Source organism: Camellia sinensis, chromosome 4 (assembly GCF_055761805.1).
Source record: "Camellia sinensis isolate YWXY chromosome 4, ASM5576180v1, whole genome shotgun sequence".
Taxonomy (NCBI): Eukaryota; Viridiplantae; Streptophyta; class Magnoliopsida; order Ericales; family Theaceae; genus Camellia; species Camellia sinensis.
In genome coordinates, this window is record NC_138964.1 from 144,852,177 (window position 1) to 144,868,385 (window position 16,209).

Sequence of the window (16,209 nt, forward strand, 5' to 3'; positions counted from 1 at the left end):
GTATACATCATCTATAAAAAAAATAGATTGATGTGATATTAATAATTACATTACATCATTTTATTATATTTGTTTTAAACAAAATAAATGATAAAGTATAATAGTTTAAAAAAAAAAAAAACAATCTATTTCACACACAAAAAAAAAAAATAATTTATTTGACCATATATATATAATTATCCAATCAATTTACATTTTTATGAATAATTTGTACATACAATCCAACAAAATAAATAATTCATGTTGTCAAAGATTCGTAATGAATTCTATAGACCCAACACACTCTCTAGTCATTGGTATCCTATTCATATACACAAATTTCTCCAAATCTAAGTATATTAAATTGGATTAGAGTGAATCCTTTCCCTTGCTATTTTTTCTTGAGGTTTACTAAATCGTTGGTTGAATAATTGGTAATTTAATTTGCATCTTTTGTAGTTTATTTTATTATTATTATTATTATTATTATTATTATTATTATTATTTAGGCTTGTCACTTAAGCCATATGAAAAGTCAAATTTCTGACCCCAGTAAGGGATTTGATTGGTTCACACCATTTATAATTGGTGGTGCATGGACTACCAGAAGGTTCAAATTCCCTCATATATATATATATATATATATTGAGAGAGAGAGAGAGAGAGAGAGAGAGAGGGAGGGAGAGAGTTTCTACCATAGTTGCAGTCTTGTTGGGTAAGGGTTGTGAGTATGTAAAATATCATAATCATTTGCAGTCTTGTTGGGTAAGGGTTGCGAGTTTGTAAAATATCATAGTCATGAAGGAAACACTAAGATACTTGGCAGGTATAGCAATCATAGTCATGAAGGAAACACTAAGATACTTGGCAGGTATAGCCGGGCCAAGTGGGTATGGATCAAACTCAACAGCTGAGCAAGTTACTCGACATTCTTCTTCTTCTTCTTCCTTACTCCCTTCTCATCATCTCACTGCAATTGTCACTGGTTACTCTCTCTCTCTCTCTCTCTCATCATCATCTATACAAAACTTCATGGTGATGAAAATTTTCATTTTGACATGAAAGATTGTTTTAAATTTATTATGGAAAACAAGTTTGGTTTACTACTACTACTGGGGAATATTTACCTTCTTTTTTACTTTCTTTTTTTTGATATTTCATTTTCATGTCCTAGAGGTTTTCTTATGAATTCATTAATGTGAAGCACTTATTTGGAAGTAGGGTTTTGGAGGTTGTGGATTTAACTAGATGCTTAATATGTATGTATATATATTCCTTTGTGTGTTCTAAATGTTTATATAATTGTTGGTTTGCATATGCTTCATATTTTCTTGATTTTGTTCAACACAAAATTATTCAAGTCACCTTTTCATTTTTCTTTTCTTTCATCATCATGTCTCTCCTCTCTCTCCTTCCATTTATTTTTCTTCTTATTTTCCACCAGTTGTTGTCTTTCTATTCCTATCTTCCATTCAACTTTTTGACTAACCTTTTAAGAGAATTGTCATTTAATTTTCTTGGAATGAATTTTGCATATTAATTAGTCAAATTTATCATAAAATTTTTTAAATATTATTTATTGAAAATACTTATTGATGATAATGTCATCAATAGATTTTGTTATTATTCTCCTCCACCAGCAAAACATATTGTATTCTATTAGTGGCCATTTTTTATTCTAGGAGGATATAGTTTTGTCTCTTTTGAACAGTTCTATCTAATTGGCTCATGCTAGATTATTGCTTTTCCTAATAATACTTGATGTCACTTCACTCAAAAAAAAAGAAAAAAGAAAAAAATATCATCATGGTATTAAATAAATAATCTTCCTACGCATGACATGATAGTATGATATTCATATTTGCATATGACATGTTTGTAGGCCAAGTATCCTCAATGTGTCACCAAAATCCACCTACTCTTTTCCTATTTCCAATCATAATTTTAAATAAGGAAATTATATATCAATTGATATCAGATAATATTAATATTGAATGATATATGAGTGAATAATTATATCAAAAGTTCGAAATTGCAATATGTATCAGCTCATACAATACATATCAATTAATATTTAAAATCATATTGCCAACTACATAGTAAGATAGGAATCTAGACATAAGATTATCTCAAAATACGGTCATACGGTAAGAAGTGCATTGGAGATAGGAAAACAAAAAATTTGATGACAAAGAATCTCGTGCCATGTTATGTATAATATTTTTTTAATATATATATATATATAAATATTCAACATTATTATTAAATTGTGTTGTTTTATGTATGTGACAATAGGTGCAACATCAGGCATTGGGGCTGAAACAGCAAGAATATTAGCAAAGAGAGGTGTGAGGATTGTGATTCCAGCAAGAGATTTGAAGAAAGCTACTGAAGTAAAGGAATGTATCCAAAAAGAGAGTCCAGAGGCTGAGATTGTATTATTGGAGATTGATCTAAGCTCATTAGCTTCTGTCAAGAGATTTTGTTCTGAGTTCTTGTCTCTAGGATTACCCCTTAATCTTCTCATGTGAGTTTAGTTTTTGACTACAGATTTTTTGTCTCCTTCTCTCCTGTTATCTTGTTTCAAATCACTTATCTACCATATGATCAAGTTAGAGAGATATAATCGTGCGGTAGAGAGAGATTTGCTACAAACACACAAATCAAGCACAAAACAAAATGCAAAATACAAATGAACGGATAACATTTTACAAAATTTATTGGTAGGACCTATTTCTGAAAAACCTTATCTATTTCCGTGACCTGATTATGCATTCCTAGACTTATTTACTCTATTTAGTTTTGTTTTAGAATTTGTTTTTTGAAAAAATAAAAAAACTAATTTGATAAAAAAAATGAAAAATATTAAAAGCACTGATCATTTTCATATTATTTTCTATTGTTTGAGGTGGAAATAATTTTTTAAAATTCAAAAAATATCATTTTAATTATTTTTATCAAACTTATTTCTATTTTTTTTTTCCTAGAAACAAATTCTAAAAACAAAACTAAATATAGTTATTACTTTCTATATTTTTTGTGTTCAGAAGTTGTCTTTTGGTTTTAAAAAAATGAAGAGAGAGAGAGAGAGAGATTGAAACTGATGGTGGTATGAAATCACTGTGCAGAAACAATGCCGGGAAATTTTCACAAAAGTTGGAGTTCTCTGAAGACAAAGTTGAGATGACTTTTGCTACAAACTACTTGGGTAAATTTATTTATTTGTCCACTTTTTTTTATTATTTATTTTTCTACCAAAATTCGTTGGTAATTCAAAATGGGTTGAGTTTGTGTTCTCCATTTGATCCACGTACGAACTTTAGGCTAGCCTGGCCCAACAAAATTCTAGAGCCAAGTTTTCATTGGGCCTAGCTGGCCTTATGTCAAATTTTTAACTGTAGACAATTGTGCGGCATAAATATGCACTCAAAAGATAAATTGTTCTCTCATCCATATACTATTCTATGAACCAACCCGTTTAGCTTAATGATTGTTTAATATCCTTTGTTACATGAGATTTCAAGTTTAACTTCTACAAAGAAAAGTTTGATACCTGTTGTAGTGATATTATTTCTCTCCTATTACGGTGGTTGTATGTAGTTAGTTGTTGGGCGTAATTGTTGACTTTCTAATTATTATTAAGTAGTAGTCTATTTGATGTAATATAACGTTTTTGTAATTACTCTCTTACTAATTGGCAAAAAAAAAAAAATATTATTGTTTGAATCTCGAATTCATTCAAATAAATAAATAAATATTTCTTATAAATATTATTTTTTTTATAGGTAATTAAACAACAAAAATGTAGCTATGTTCTTTTCCCAACCCAATCAAAAAAGAAAAGAAAAAAGAAAAAAAAATTATACTTTAATTTTTTTTCCTCTCCCTCTCCACAAATTCAAAATCCAAATGTAGTCTGAAATGCTGTTGAAACTTTAAAATAAAAATAAAAATAGAGAGAATGAAATTGACCAAAATAATTTTATTTATTTATTTGGCAGGCCATTTTATGTTGACAGAATTATTGTTAGAGAAGATGGTGGAGACAGCAGCACATACTGGTATTCAAGGAAGGATTATTAATGTTTCTTCTGTAATTCATAGCTGGGTGAAACCAGAAACTTTCTGCTTCAACCAATTGCTTAATCCAAACAAGTATTTCAACTTTCTCTCTCTTGCTCTTCTTGCCCATAACATATTCAAATTTTATTTTTCTTGATTAAAAAAAAAAAAAAAAAAAACTAATGCCAATATATTCCACAACCCAACTAAAAAAGAAGAAATGAAATACTAATAATTGTTTGTTCGAGAATTAGAATAAAATTGAATAAAAAAAAAAAAATTATGGGATCCATATGTCTTCTAATGCGAGCAGTTATTTACTATTGTTAGCTTAATTATCAAAAATATGCAAGGCAATTATTTACAATTGTCTTTTCTAATCAACCATTTTTTTTTTTTAAAATCTTATTTTACTCTAACCAAAAAACAATACAATAATCCCATATCATATATAAACACATTCAATATGTGAGCCCCACGACATTACTTATTATTGCCTTACCCCTTAATCCCATTCCATCAAATAAACATGGCATTCATTATGTAAGTAATCAATGGAAATGTGGAACAATAATACTAAGGGTAAATTACACTGACCTCCCCTAAGATATACCTTAATTACAGGGGCCTCCTCTGTAGTTTCAAAAAAAAACATTGACCTTCCCTACTTTTGAAAATAATATACAGATTTTCCCTTCTGTTACTCGTTCGTCCAAAATTAAGTAGATTTTGCTGATGTCATCCATAATTATTTTACAAATTCCAATACTACCCTTTGGCTATTGTAGGGTTTATGTTGACCACCATCAAAAAACAAATAAATTCAACATATCAAAGAACAAATCGATCAAAAACCAAGATCTCATACAAATACCAAACACAAACACAACATATATATATATATATATATAGAGAGAGAGAGAGAGAGAGAGAGAGAGGAGACAAATTTACAAAATTCTTCATTTGGGTTTTACTCATTGTCACATTTAAGTACTTGCCCCCTCGCCCCCTCCGTTTGCAAACAAAATCCCAATTTGGGTTTGCTCATTGCAGCCACTACAACAAAATACACATTTGGCGACCAAAATTGGCGACTAAAAAAAATTTAGTCGCCAAAGGTTATGGAATTGGCGGCTAAAATTTTTTTTAGTCGCCAAAAGTAAAATATTTAGCTACTAATTTTTTTTAGTCGGGATATATTCATTATTGGCGACTAAAAAAAATTTAGTCGCTAAAAATGCAAGAATTGGCGACAAAAAAAAATTAGTCGTTGTATATTGACTTTTGGCTACTAAAATATTCAGTCGCCGAATGGGAAATAAAAAAATTATTTTTTTTCTTGGACGACTAAAGTTTTAGTCGCCAAAAACTTACTTTCAGTGACAAAAAAAACTTTAGTCGCCGTATATTGATTTTTGGCTACTAAAATATTTAGGGGTTGTTTGGGATGATCTAAATAAGTGCACTTTTTGACTTTTTATGAAATATGGGTTGGGTTTGGGTTGGGTTTGAAGTGATGTGTAAGAGAGATGATGTGACTTAAATAAGATGATGTGACTTAAATAGGATAGTGACTTTTTGACTTTTTGTCTTTTTCAAGACATGCCAAACTTGGCCTTAGTCGCCGAATGTAAAATAAAAAAAATTATTTTTTCTCTTTGGCGACTAAAGTTTTAGTCGCCAAAAACTTACTTTCAGCAACAAAATAAAATTTAGTTACTATATGTTGATTTTTGGCTACTAAAATCATTTAGTGGCCAAATAAAAATAAAAAAATATTTTTTATCTTTGGCGACCAAAAATTTGGTCGCCAAAAACTTACTTTCAGCGACAAAAATCAATTTTTGTCACCAAAAAATAAAATATTTGGAGGGATTTTTCAAATTTTGGAGGGTTTTATAAACTAATTGGCGACTAAATTTTAGTCACTAATGGTGTAATATATATATCCAAACAACAAACCAGCACCCGTCTCTCTCTCTCTCCCCTTCTGCCTCTCCCACTCTGTTGCTCCTCTCCCCTCCCTCTCTCACCGCCGCTCCACCAGCCACGCCTCCGCCGCTCCTCCTTGCGGTCGCGGGCAACCGGACCACCGATTCACCTAGATTTGCCCTCTTTTCTCTCTCTGAAATCTCTCTATATTCATATATCTGTCTATCCATCAACGGCGAGACCGATGTATGTATATATATGTGTGTGTATGGATTTGTATGTGATTCCAAGACACTCCATCAGCTAGGAAGCGCCATCTCCAGGGCATCCAGCACCAGCGATCCAAAGCTCTCTCGTACAATAATAATTCCTTACAAGGTTCTCTCTCTCTCTCTCTCTCCCCAAAACCCTAACACATTTACAAACACAAACATACATATGCATATAATAATATATCTATTCTTCTGCATATAATCATCAATTAATCATATAATTCCGACTTCACTCTCTTCAAATTGATTGTATATATATTTTTTGTAATAAGCAAATACCAATCAATAGTTTCATTCAGACTCCTTTGGGAGAGGACTCTGCAATTGCTTCCTCAGAATGATACTCTTTTTTTTTTTCCCTTTTGGTTTAATTTAATTACACTTTTTACGCCTGTAGTTTCATCCAAATTTCAATTTGGACCCTACTGTAGTTTCAATTAGGTCATTTTGTCCAAATTATAGGTTAAAATTAATAATTTTGGAACACTTGTGAATTTTCTAAGGTGTATACATGGTCAAAATTAACAAAAATTTGGACGGAAGGAACAAATTGAAGTTGGACTTCCAAGTTTAGAGACCAAATGGTTCAAATTGAAACAAGAGGAACTGAAGTGAAAATGCTATATTTATTTTTAAAAGAGGTTTGATGCCATTTAAATAATATTTTATATTTTAAAAAAATGCTATATTTATAAAATATTTTTTAAAAAAAATCAAAAATTTTATTCATTACTACTTAAACATTATTTTTTCAATTTGGTGAAAAAAAAAAGAAAAATTAGAGTACAATACATATTTAAAAATAAAATGACAATACATAAATATCATAATAAACCACATGCTATGATTGCCTCCTAAAAATGCCACAAATGTTCAACCAAATCTCTGCATTATACTATTCAAAAACAATTTATTCAAAAGGAAGATGCTGCAAAAAATGAGGTCTACTACTGTTTTTATAGCCGTGAATTGTCTAAATTTGTAAACTTCAGAAAACACATAAGCTAGGCTGTGGTTTGGTTTCCTTTATCATACTTTTGTACGTTTATGGTCATGGTTCCTTTGTTAGATGCATTGATGGTGATGATCTCATGACATGAAATTCCATCTCCATTGTTATCTTGATCCATTGTTTGCTTAGCTGGTGCTGTTTGATTGTTTGCTTATCTTGAAATTCCATCTCCATTATTACTCCTTGAATGTAATAAGTGAGTCTCGAGCAAACTATGCCCTGCATATGTACATTTTAAAACAAAGAGCTGTAGAATATTACCATTTTTGGCAAAAGCTAGTTCTCCCATGTCATGAGAACAAATCCTCTATTTTACATCCTTGTGTATAGTAGTTTCATTTTTTTTTTTTTTTTCTAGAAAGGTCTAATTCATGTTGTAGTTTTGTGAAGAAACATCAATTCATATTGAAGTGAACAGAAGCTTTGATGGGACTGCTATGAATTAGGGGCCTCTAGAAGGGAGTTGGGTTGATTTAGAGAATATGGCTACATTGAAGTTGGGATTTAGTGAAAAACAGTCATTAATGTACTGCATATATTTGATTTTCTTATCCTTGGTTAACATTAAGAAAGAAAATTTTGTTTTTCCATTTAGTCTCCTTACACTGTAAAGAGCTGTCAGAAGTTTGGTGTCCCAGCTTATAGACCAGACGCTAGCATTTCCCCTCTCCATTATAAGCGCCATTATGGCCCCCTGAGCTGTTCCTAATAGGCATATCCAAGCAGTGAGGGAGAGCTCAGCAGGATATGTTTTTAGCGTGATTGCTTAGAGAAACAGAAACAAATATAATTATGATCTCAGATAAAATTAACTATCCATATCAAAACAGCTCCCGAACCACCGTGTTACTCACACGGACAGTTTCCCCATGACAAATAGATAGAAATTTAATGAAAAAATAAAAAAAAAAAAATTCAAACTCCAACCTAAAGATTAGTGCAAAATAGTTTAGATTGGGGCTTGTCTACTATTTTCCATGCGTGAGTTTTTGTTTTAAGTGAATTTTTCTGTTGCAGTGTACTTTATTTACAAATTTTTGGTGGAATTTCCAACAGGTTTCTATTAAGGATCACTTTTGACATACAACATTAACCACAGAAGAACAGCTTCGTCATTATTTACTATAATTTCATATGATTTTAGATCTTTTTTAAAATAATAATAATAATAATAATAATAATAATAATATGGGGTATTGCTGACATTAAAAAAAATATGGTGGGCATCTTTTAGGAGGCTAAGGGACCATTGACTTTTATAATTTTCATTTCCCAACAGCTGTTGAATAACAGGGTTGGTTTTTGTTGACTTGTTCTGAGATGGCGATGGTAGATGGGGGTGGGGAGGTTGCTCTTTTCAAACATCATTTCTTTGATATTTGATAACTGACAACACTTTTCAATTCAAGTTCACCTCTTTTTAAATGGGTTAGTTGTGTAGGTGTGTAATGCAACAGTCAGAACAAGACTGGTGGAGTCAACTGTTGCTGGCATTGCTTGTGCGTTCAATATCACCAAATGTCTTTAATTGGTTGAATTGATCATCAGTAATTTGTCTCATGTTTGCATTAAATCATCAAACTCTCAATTTTTTGTTATAACATATGCATTTATTCATTAGGACCCATTAGAGAGATAGAGAGGAGGCATATCAGATGCTTAAACGTATTGAATCTTGCTTGTATCCATTAATTAGGGCGTATTAGAGGTGTATTAATTCTTTTTCGAATGTTGATTTCAAGATGGGAATGACGTAAGATTGCTGTTTCAATGGGAAGAAGCCATGTGATTATTAAGATATATATATTTTACTCTAACGAGTATGGCAAATAATTGTTTGTATGGATTGTAGCTCCTTACAGGTTTAGTGCTGCAGACAATGGTTTCACTGGTTTCTGTCTATCATATGTCCTTTTCTCTTTGTTAAATTTTCATTCCACCTGAGACTCTGATACCATATGTCATTTCCCTGCCCATATATTTGGAAATCATGCAGACCCTTTTTAGTCATATTATGCATCTAACTTTTGTGTAGTTGCTCCAAAGTAGGTGACCTTTTTGAGGTAGCATGGTTAGTTCAATAAATTGGAGGAAAAGTTAGGTGACCCTTTTGAATTTTTTTTTATTTTTTTCATTAGATTTCTATCTATTTGTCATGGGGAAACTGTCCGTATGAGTAACACGGTGGTTCAGAGACTGTTTTGATATGGACAATTAATTTTCATCTGAGATCATAATTATATTTGTTTCTGTTTCTCTAAGCAATCACGCTAAAGACATATCCCGCTGAGCTCTCCCTCACTGCTTGGATATGCCTATTAGGAACAGCTCAGGGGGCCATAGTGGCGCTTATAATGGAGAGGGGAAATGCTAGCGTCTGGTCTATAAGCTGGTACACCAAACTTCTAACAGCTCTTTATAGTGTAAGGAGACTAAATGGGAAAACAAAATTTTCTTTCTTAATGTTAACCAGGGATAAGAAAATCAAATATATGCAGTACATTAATGACTGTTTTTCACTATATTCCAACTTCATTGTAGCCATATTCTCTAAATCAACCCAACTCCCTTCTAGAGGGCCCTAATTCATAGCAGTCCCATCAAAGCTTATGTTCACTTCAATATGAGTTGATGTTTCTTCACAAAACTACAACATGAATTAGACCTTTCTAGAAAAAAAAAAAAAAATGAAACTACTATACACAAGGATGTAAAATAGAGGATTTGTTCTCATGACATGGGAGAACTAGCTTTTGCCAAAAATGGTAATATTCTACAGCTCTTTGTTTTAAAATGTACATATGCAGGGCATAGTTTGCTCGAGACTCACTTATTACATTCAAGGAGTAATAATGGAGATGGAATTTCAAGATAAGCAAACAACCAAACAGCACCAGCTAAGCAAACAATGGATCAAGATAACAATGGAGATGGAATTTCATGTCATGAGATCATCACCATCAATGCATCTAACAAAGGAACCATGATCATAGAGGTACAAAAGTATGATAAAGGAAACCAGACCACAGCCTAGCTTATGTGTTTTCTGAAGTTAACAAATTTAGACAATTCACGGCTATAAAAACAGTAGTAGACCTCATTTTCTAAAGCATCTTCCTTTTGAATAAATTGTTTTTTAATAGTATAATGCAGAGATTTGGTTGAACATCTGTGGCATTTTCAGGAGGCAATCATAGCATGTGATTTATTATGATATTTATGTATTGTCATTTTATTTTTAAATATGTATTGTACTCTAATTTTTCTTTTTTTTCACCAAATTGAAAAAATAATGTTTAAGTAGTAATGAATAAAATTTTTGATTTTTTTTAAAAAATATTTTATAAATATAGCATTTTTTTAAAATATAAAATATTATTTAAATGGCATCAAACCTCTTTTAAAAATAAATATAGCATTTTCACTTCAGTTCCTCTTGTTTCAATTTGAACCATTTGGTCTCTAAACTTGGAAGTCCAACTTCAATTTGTTCCTTCCGTCCAAATTTTTGTTAATTTTGACCATGTATACACCTTAGAAAATTCACAAGTGTTCCAAAATTATTAATTTTAACCTATAATTTGGACAAAATGACCTAATTGAAACTACAGTAGGGTCCAAATTGAAATTTGGATGAAACTACAAACGTAAAAAGTGTAATTAAATTAAACCAAAAGGGGGAAAAAAAAAAAAAGAGTACCATTCTGAGGAAGCGATTGCAGAGTCCTCTCCCAAAGGAGTCTGAATGAAACTGTTGATTGGCATCTGCTTATTACAAAAAATATATATATGCGATCAATTTAAAGAGAGTGAAGTCGAAATTATATGATTAATTGATGATTATATGCAGCAAAATAGATATATTATTATATGCATATGTATGTATGTGTTTGTAAATGTGTTAGGGTTTTGGGGGGAGAGAGAGAGAGAGAACCTCGTAAGGAATTATTATTGTACCAGAGACTTTGGATCGCTGGTGCTGGACGCCCTAGAGATAGCGCTTCCTAGCTGATGGAGTGTCCTGGAATCACATACAAATCCACACACACACACACACATATATATATACATACATCGGTCTCGCCATTGATAGATAGACAGATATACAAATATAGAGAGATTTCAGAGAGAGAAAATAGGGCAAATCTAGGTGAATCGGTGGTCCGGTTGCCTACGATCGCGAGGAGGAGCGGCGGAGGCGCGGCTGGTGGAGCGGCGGTGAGAGAGGGAGGGGAGAGGAGCAACAGAGTGGGAGAGGCAGAGGGAGAGAGAAAAAGGTAGAGGAAGAGAGGGCGAGAGAGAGAGAGAGAGAGAGAGAGAGAGAGAGAAATGCTGGAGAGAGAGACACACACAGGTGCTGGTTTGTTGTTTGGATATATATATATATATATTACACCATTAGCGACTAAAATTTAGTCGCCAATTAGTTTATAAAACCCTCCAAAATTTGAAAAATCCCTCCAAATATTTTATTTTTTGGCTACTAAAATTGATTTTTGTCGCTGAAAGTAGGTTTTTAGCGACCAAATTTTTGGTCGCCAAAGATAAAAAATATTTTTTTATTTCTATTCGGCCACTAAATGATTTTAGTAGCCAAAAATCAACATACAGCAACTAAATATTTTTTTTGTCGCTGAAAGTAAGTTTTTGGCGACTAAAACTTTAGTCGCCAAAGAGAAAAAATAAATTTTTTTATTTTACATTCGGCAACTAAATATTTTAGTAGCCAAAAATCAATATACGGTGACTAAAGTTTTTTTTGTCACTAAAAGTAAGTTTTTGGCGACTAAAATATACAGCGACTAAATAATTTTTTATTTCTCATTCGGCGACTAAATATTTTAGTAGCCAAAAGTCAATATACAGCGACTATTTTTTTTTTGTCGCCAATTCTTGCATTTTTAGCGACTAAATTTTTTTTCATTCGCCAATAATGAATATACCCCGACTAAAAAAAATTAGTAGCTAAATATTTTACTTTTGGCGACTAAAAAAAATTTTAGTCGCCAATTCCATAACATTTGGCGACTAAATTTTTTTTAGTCGCTAATTTTGGTCGCCAAAGGTGCATTTTGTTGTAGTGTCATATGCTTAGATCATATTTATTTTCCGTGCGATTCACATCATATTAATTTTTTTTCTTTTTGGGTTTCATGAATGCAGCTATAATGGCACTGATGCATACGCTCAATCCAAACTAGCCAACATATTGCATACCAAGGAAATCGCAAGACAGCTTAAGGTAAAATATATATATATATATATTTTTTTAAATTTTTTTAAATGTTGTGGCATTTTTGACAACCAAACATCATTTATGTGAGCCTACCGGATTGCTAATCTATTCCCATCACTTACGGAGCAAAACCAACACGACCTGTAACTTAACTGATACAAGTGATTGTGCGCGTTCAACACTTAGGATTGGATGACAAGGTGAACCGATTATAATTTTTTGTCTTTAAAAAAAATGAAAGCATGTAAAACAAAAACATTAAAAAAAAAAGGATAATGTTTTCTATCTTTTGATTTTGTCTCAGTGAAAAGTGTCTTTGTTTTTACAGGCAAGAAATGCAAGAGTAACCATGAATGCAGTACACCCAGGAATTGTGAAGACTGGCATCATCAGAGACCACAAAGGATTCGTCACAGGCATGTATTTATTTCCATCATTAAAACTCTGAATTCTTTTTTGGAGATGAAAGATGAAAATAAAATTCTGATCTTTCTGCTCCAATTTTTTTGCAGATTCTGTGTTTTTCCTCACATCCAAACTACTAAAAACAACACCCCAGGTATAATTTGTCTACTTATGCATGTAAATTATGAAAAAAATTATTCAGATGCAACGAAAAAATTGTTTATCTACTTTTTCTTCTGGACTTGGTCTACTACATGTAGAAAATTAAACGTAACAAAAATATATTTTAAAAAATGCACATTAGCCCAATAAAACCCATGAAAATAATATTAATAAGTCTAATAACACAAAACTAATCACAAAATCAACCAGAGGAAAAAAATAAATAAATAGTTAACACAATCAGAGTGAAATGGTCTCTTTAATAGCAGGTCTTGCCATCTGATGTGTATAACTAGAACTATTTGCTATGTTTGGTAATATGTCCCTACACTTGTTAAAACAATAATGCTATACAAACATATTTTTTATACATTAAAATTTCAAAAATGTTTGGGACCCCTTTTTTTGCGGTTCCATGACCTCCAATTTAATCTTGGCCTTTGATGTGTGTGTGGTATCCACTCATGTACGTGTGGACCCCACATTATGAGTGGTTGGGATGAGAATGGGGGTTGTAGGGTCATGTATGTGTGGGATCCCTAGCACAATTGTAAAAATTTATACAAAATGATGTGTCTTTTTGCAATCCTTTCATTTCAAGAAAAACATCCATAATTATACTTCAAAATTACAAAAATATTATTTCTATATCAGTATATATAAATTTTATAGAGAAAAATCATGTTATTATAGCATTTTTTATGGTTTAATTATGTGGGCTATTCTCTTCTTCTTTCTCTTTTTATCAATAAAAAAAAAAAAATTTATTGATACAAAAAATTAAAGCATCATTTGCTTTATCCAATAAAATTCTGAGCCAATCATGTGCAAAGACCAGGCAACTATCTACTAAGAACCCGTTAACAACGTGCCAACCAAAATGGTAAGGGCGCACACGTGACTGTGTGGGTAAGGCGCACGGTCACGGGTTCGATTCCTCACTGAGTGAGTACTTGCAGCAGTTTGAAAGGGGTACACGGCTTCCCCGGGTTACTTACCCCGCAGGATTAGTCCTGACTTCCCGAAAAACTAGAGGATTGGGGATACCTGCGTTATCAAAAAAAAACAACGTGCCAACCAAAAGCCATACAATGGGAGAAACTAAGGCCCCTTCTTGTAATCAATAGTTCATACTTTTGATGACCCCTTCTAAGTAATCCGAGCTCAGAGTTATTCTATTTGTACAAATATGGTAAAGCAGCCCATTCGATTTTTGTTTTTATTGAAAAATTTTAAAGGGTTAATTGATGAAAAGTCTAAATTTATGAGACCACGTGTTTGGTCTAAAGTTTAACAACAGACAACAACGACTAGTAGTGATAAGGTGGACAGATAGATAACATTGGACAAATAAGCAATTATATAAGTGACACATGCATAGATATGTGACATTTAGACATATAGGTTACATAGACAAACAACGTCCTTATAAACAAATAATGAGCTTTATTGGACAGATAGATAACATTGGAAATAAGTGATTATATAGGTTACTTTTCGACAAATAGATATCTTTTCAGATAGATAATGTCTTTTTAACCCAAAAAGATTTAAACTTAGACCTATTGACTCAATAGTTTCAAAGGTGAACTTTTAGCCTAAATACCCAATTTTAAAAACACAAAACTGGACACAACCCTTTTCATGTGGTGAGAAAAATTCATTAAATATATAACTTTCATCCCATATAAAAGAATTGTACATCATTTTATGCACGTAGAATAAATGTTTTTTTTTTTTATTAATATTATTTGTAAACTGACTATTTCTTCTCATTGTGACATTTGGATGATATTTTTTGGGCAGGGTGCATCAACAACCTGCTATGTTGCACTAAGCCAACAAACAGAAGGAGTGAGTGGGAAGTACTTTGCAGATTGCAATGAAAGCAACTGTTCAGCCCTTGCAAATGATGAATCTCAAGCCCACATGCTCTGGAAGCAGACCCGTGCACTGATCCGTACACGATTACGTCAACCAGTAACTTAATAGAAACATAAAAATCAATTACAGAACTCTACATAACCTTCTCATACAAGATGGGTTGCTATTAGGCCTAGCTCTTACTGAGCTATTTCCAAGCCGTAAAACAAAAAAGGTTACTCTTCCCCAACATTGCTTTCAGCTAACTGGACACAACATGACAAATAGTGCTAATAAATTGTTACGTTTTGTCATGTGTGCCTGTTGCCACAAGAAGTGTATTAGGGTACCCGTTGCAATGCCACGATTGAGGCAAAGGCATCTCCCCAAACTTTACAACTGTCCGAGCTTTTGGCCGCATAAGACTGAGACCCACCTCATATGAGAGAGTTATGTTTGATTTTGTGATTAGTTATTTTTGTGTTTAAAAAAAAAAAATAATTGTAGTCATACATATACATGTAATAATTATGTCGCATATATCTACTTCTAGAGAAGGTATATATACACTATGGTACATGAAAATAAAGAGCCTACCCTGTCAGCATTGTCCCTAAAATATTGTTCCTCCACTTGAGGAGCTATATTTTGAATAACAGAATTGTAAACATTTACGTATCTCCCTCTTTGGGCATTTGTGGTATTCAATGTTATAAATAAAAATTTAAAGAAAAAAATGTTTCTCATTGAGAAGTTATTGGATGTTCTTATGGAAATAAATATTGATAGAGATTGGTTTGAACATTAGAGTTCACCAATTTTGCTTGTGTTTTAGCCCATATATAAAGACGTTTCCTTTGATAATTGACATGGAATATTGCTCCAAGAACAAGCAATAATTTTTCAATCTCATCCATGTTCATTATCCAAGCTTAGTCGTTCAATAATGTTACGAAGACCGTATTTATTCATCACATTTTATATATTATCTCCATGTAACAGTCATGAGTAACAAAATTGATTAACCCAATACAATCATGACAAAAGAGATTATAAATAAATATCATCCTTCCACCATTATTATTACTCGTTTCAATGTACAAGTCCATTAAAGATTGATATGTTTTAGATCATGATCCTCTCCGTTACATAGTTGTGAGGAAAGATCTTCATTTCTTATTTTTCTACATGAATTCGCTTTGTCGATAGAAACACAAACATTTCAATTTTTTTTGCCTCATATTTTAGTCAAAAAAATCAAGATCCATAAAAATATTTAATGCTGA

At 32.0% G+C, this 16,209-nt stretch overlaps 1 protein-coding gene across 2 annotated transcripts; it reads left to right on the forward strand.

The window, feature by feature from the left end:
- The first annotated feature begins 335 nt into the window (after window positions 1-335).
- Window positions 336-15,063, forward strand: LOC114269387 (short-chain dehydrogenase TIC 32 B, chloroplastic). Of its 2 annotated transcripts, none has more exons than XM_082866371.1 (8): window positions 336-964; window positions 2,275-2,506; window positions 3,108-3,187; window positions 3,981-4,134; window positions 12,421-12,499; window positions 12,822-12,909; window positions 13,006-13,052; window positions 14,867-15,063. In XM_082866371.1, the coding sequence occupies exons 1-8, from the start codon at window positions 778-780 to the stop codon at window positions 15,047-15,049; spliced, it is 1,050 nt and encodes a 349-aa protein (XP_082722497.1). In that variant the 5' UTR covers window positions 336-777; the 3' UTR covers window positions 15,050-15,063. The 2 variants fall into 2 exon arrangements, with proteins under 2 accessions (XP_082722497.1, XP_082722498.1); XM_082866372.1 differs by having other exon boundaries at window positions 383-964; window positions 12,822-12,913.
- Window positions 15,064-16,209: the final 1,146 nt, after the last annotated feature.

Bases quoted from the DNA above. Each gene is read 5' to 3' on its own strand.
- LOC114269387 (XM_082866371.1), top strand. From the start codon at position 778: ATGAAGGAAACACTAAGATACTTGGCAGGTATAGCAATCATAGTCATG. The intron at 2,507-3,107 runs GTGAGTTTAGTT...ATCACTGTGCAG, and splicing joins TTACCCCTTAATCTTCTCAT to AAACAATGCCGGGAAATTTT. The intron at 12,500-12,821 runs GTAAAATATATA...TTGTTTTTACAG, and splicing joins AAATCGCAAGACAGCTTAAG to GCAAGAAATGCAAGAGTAAC.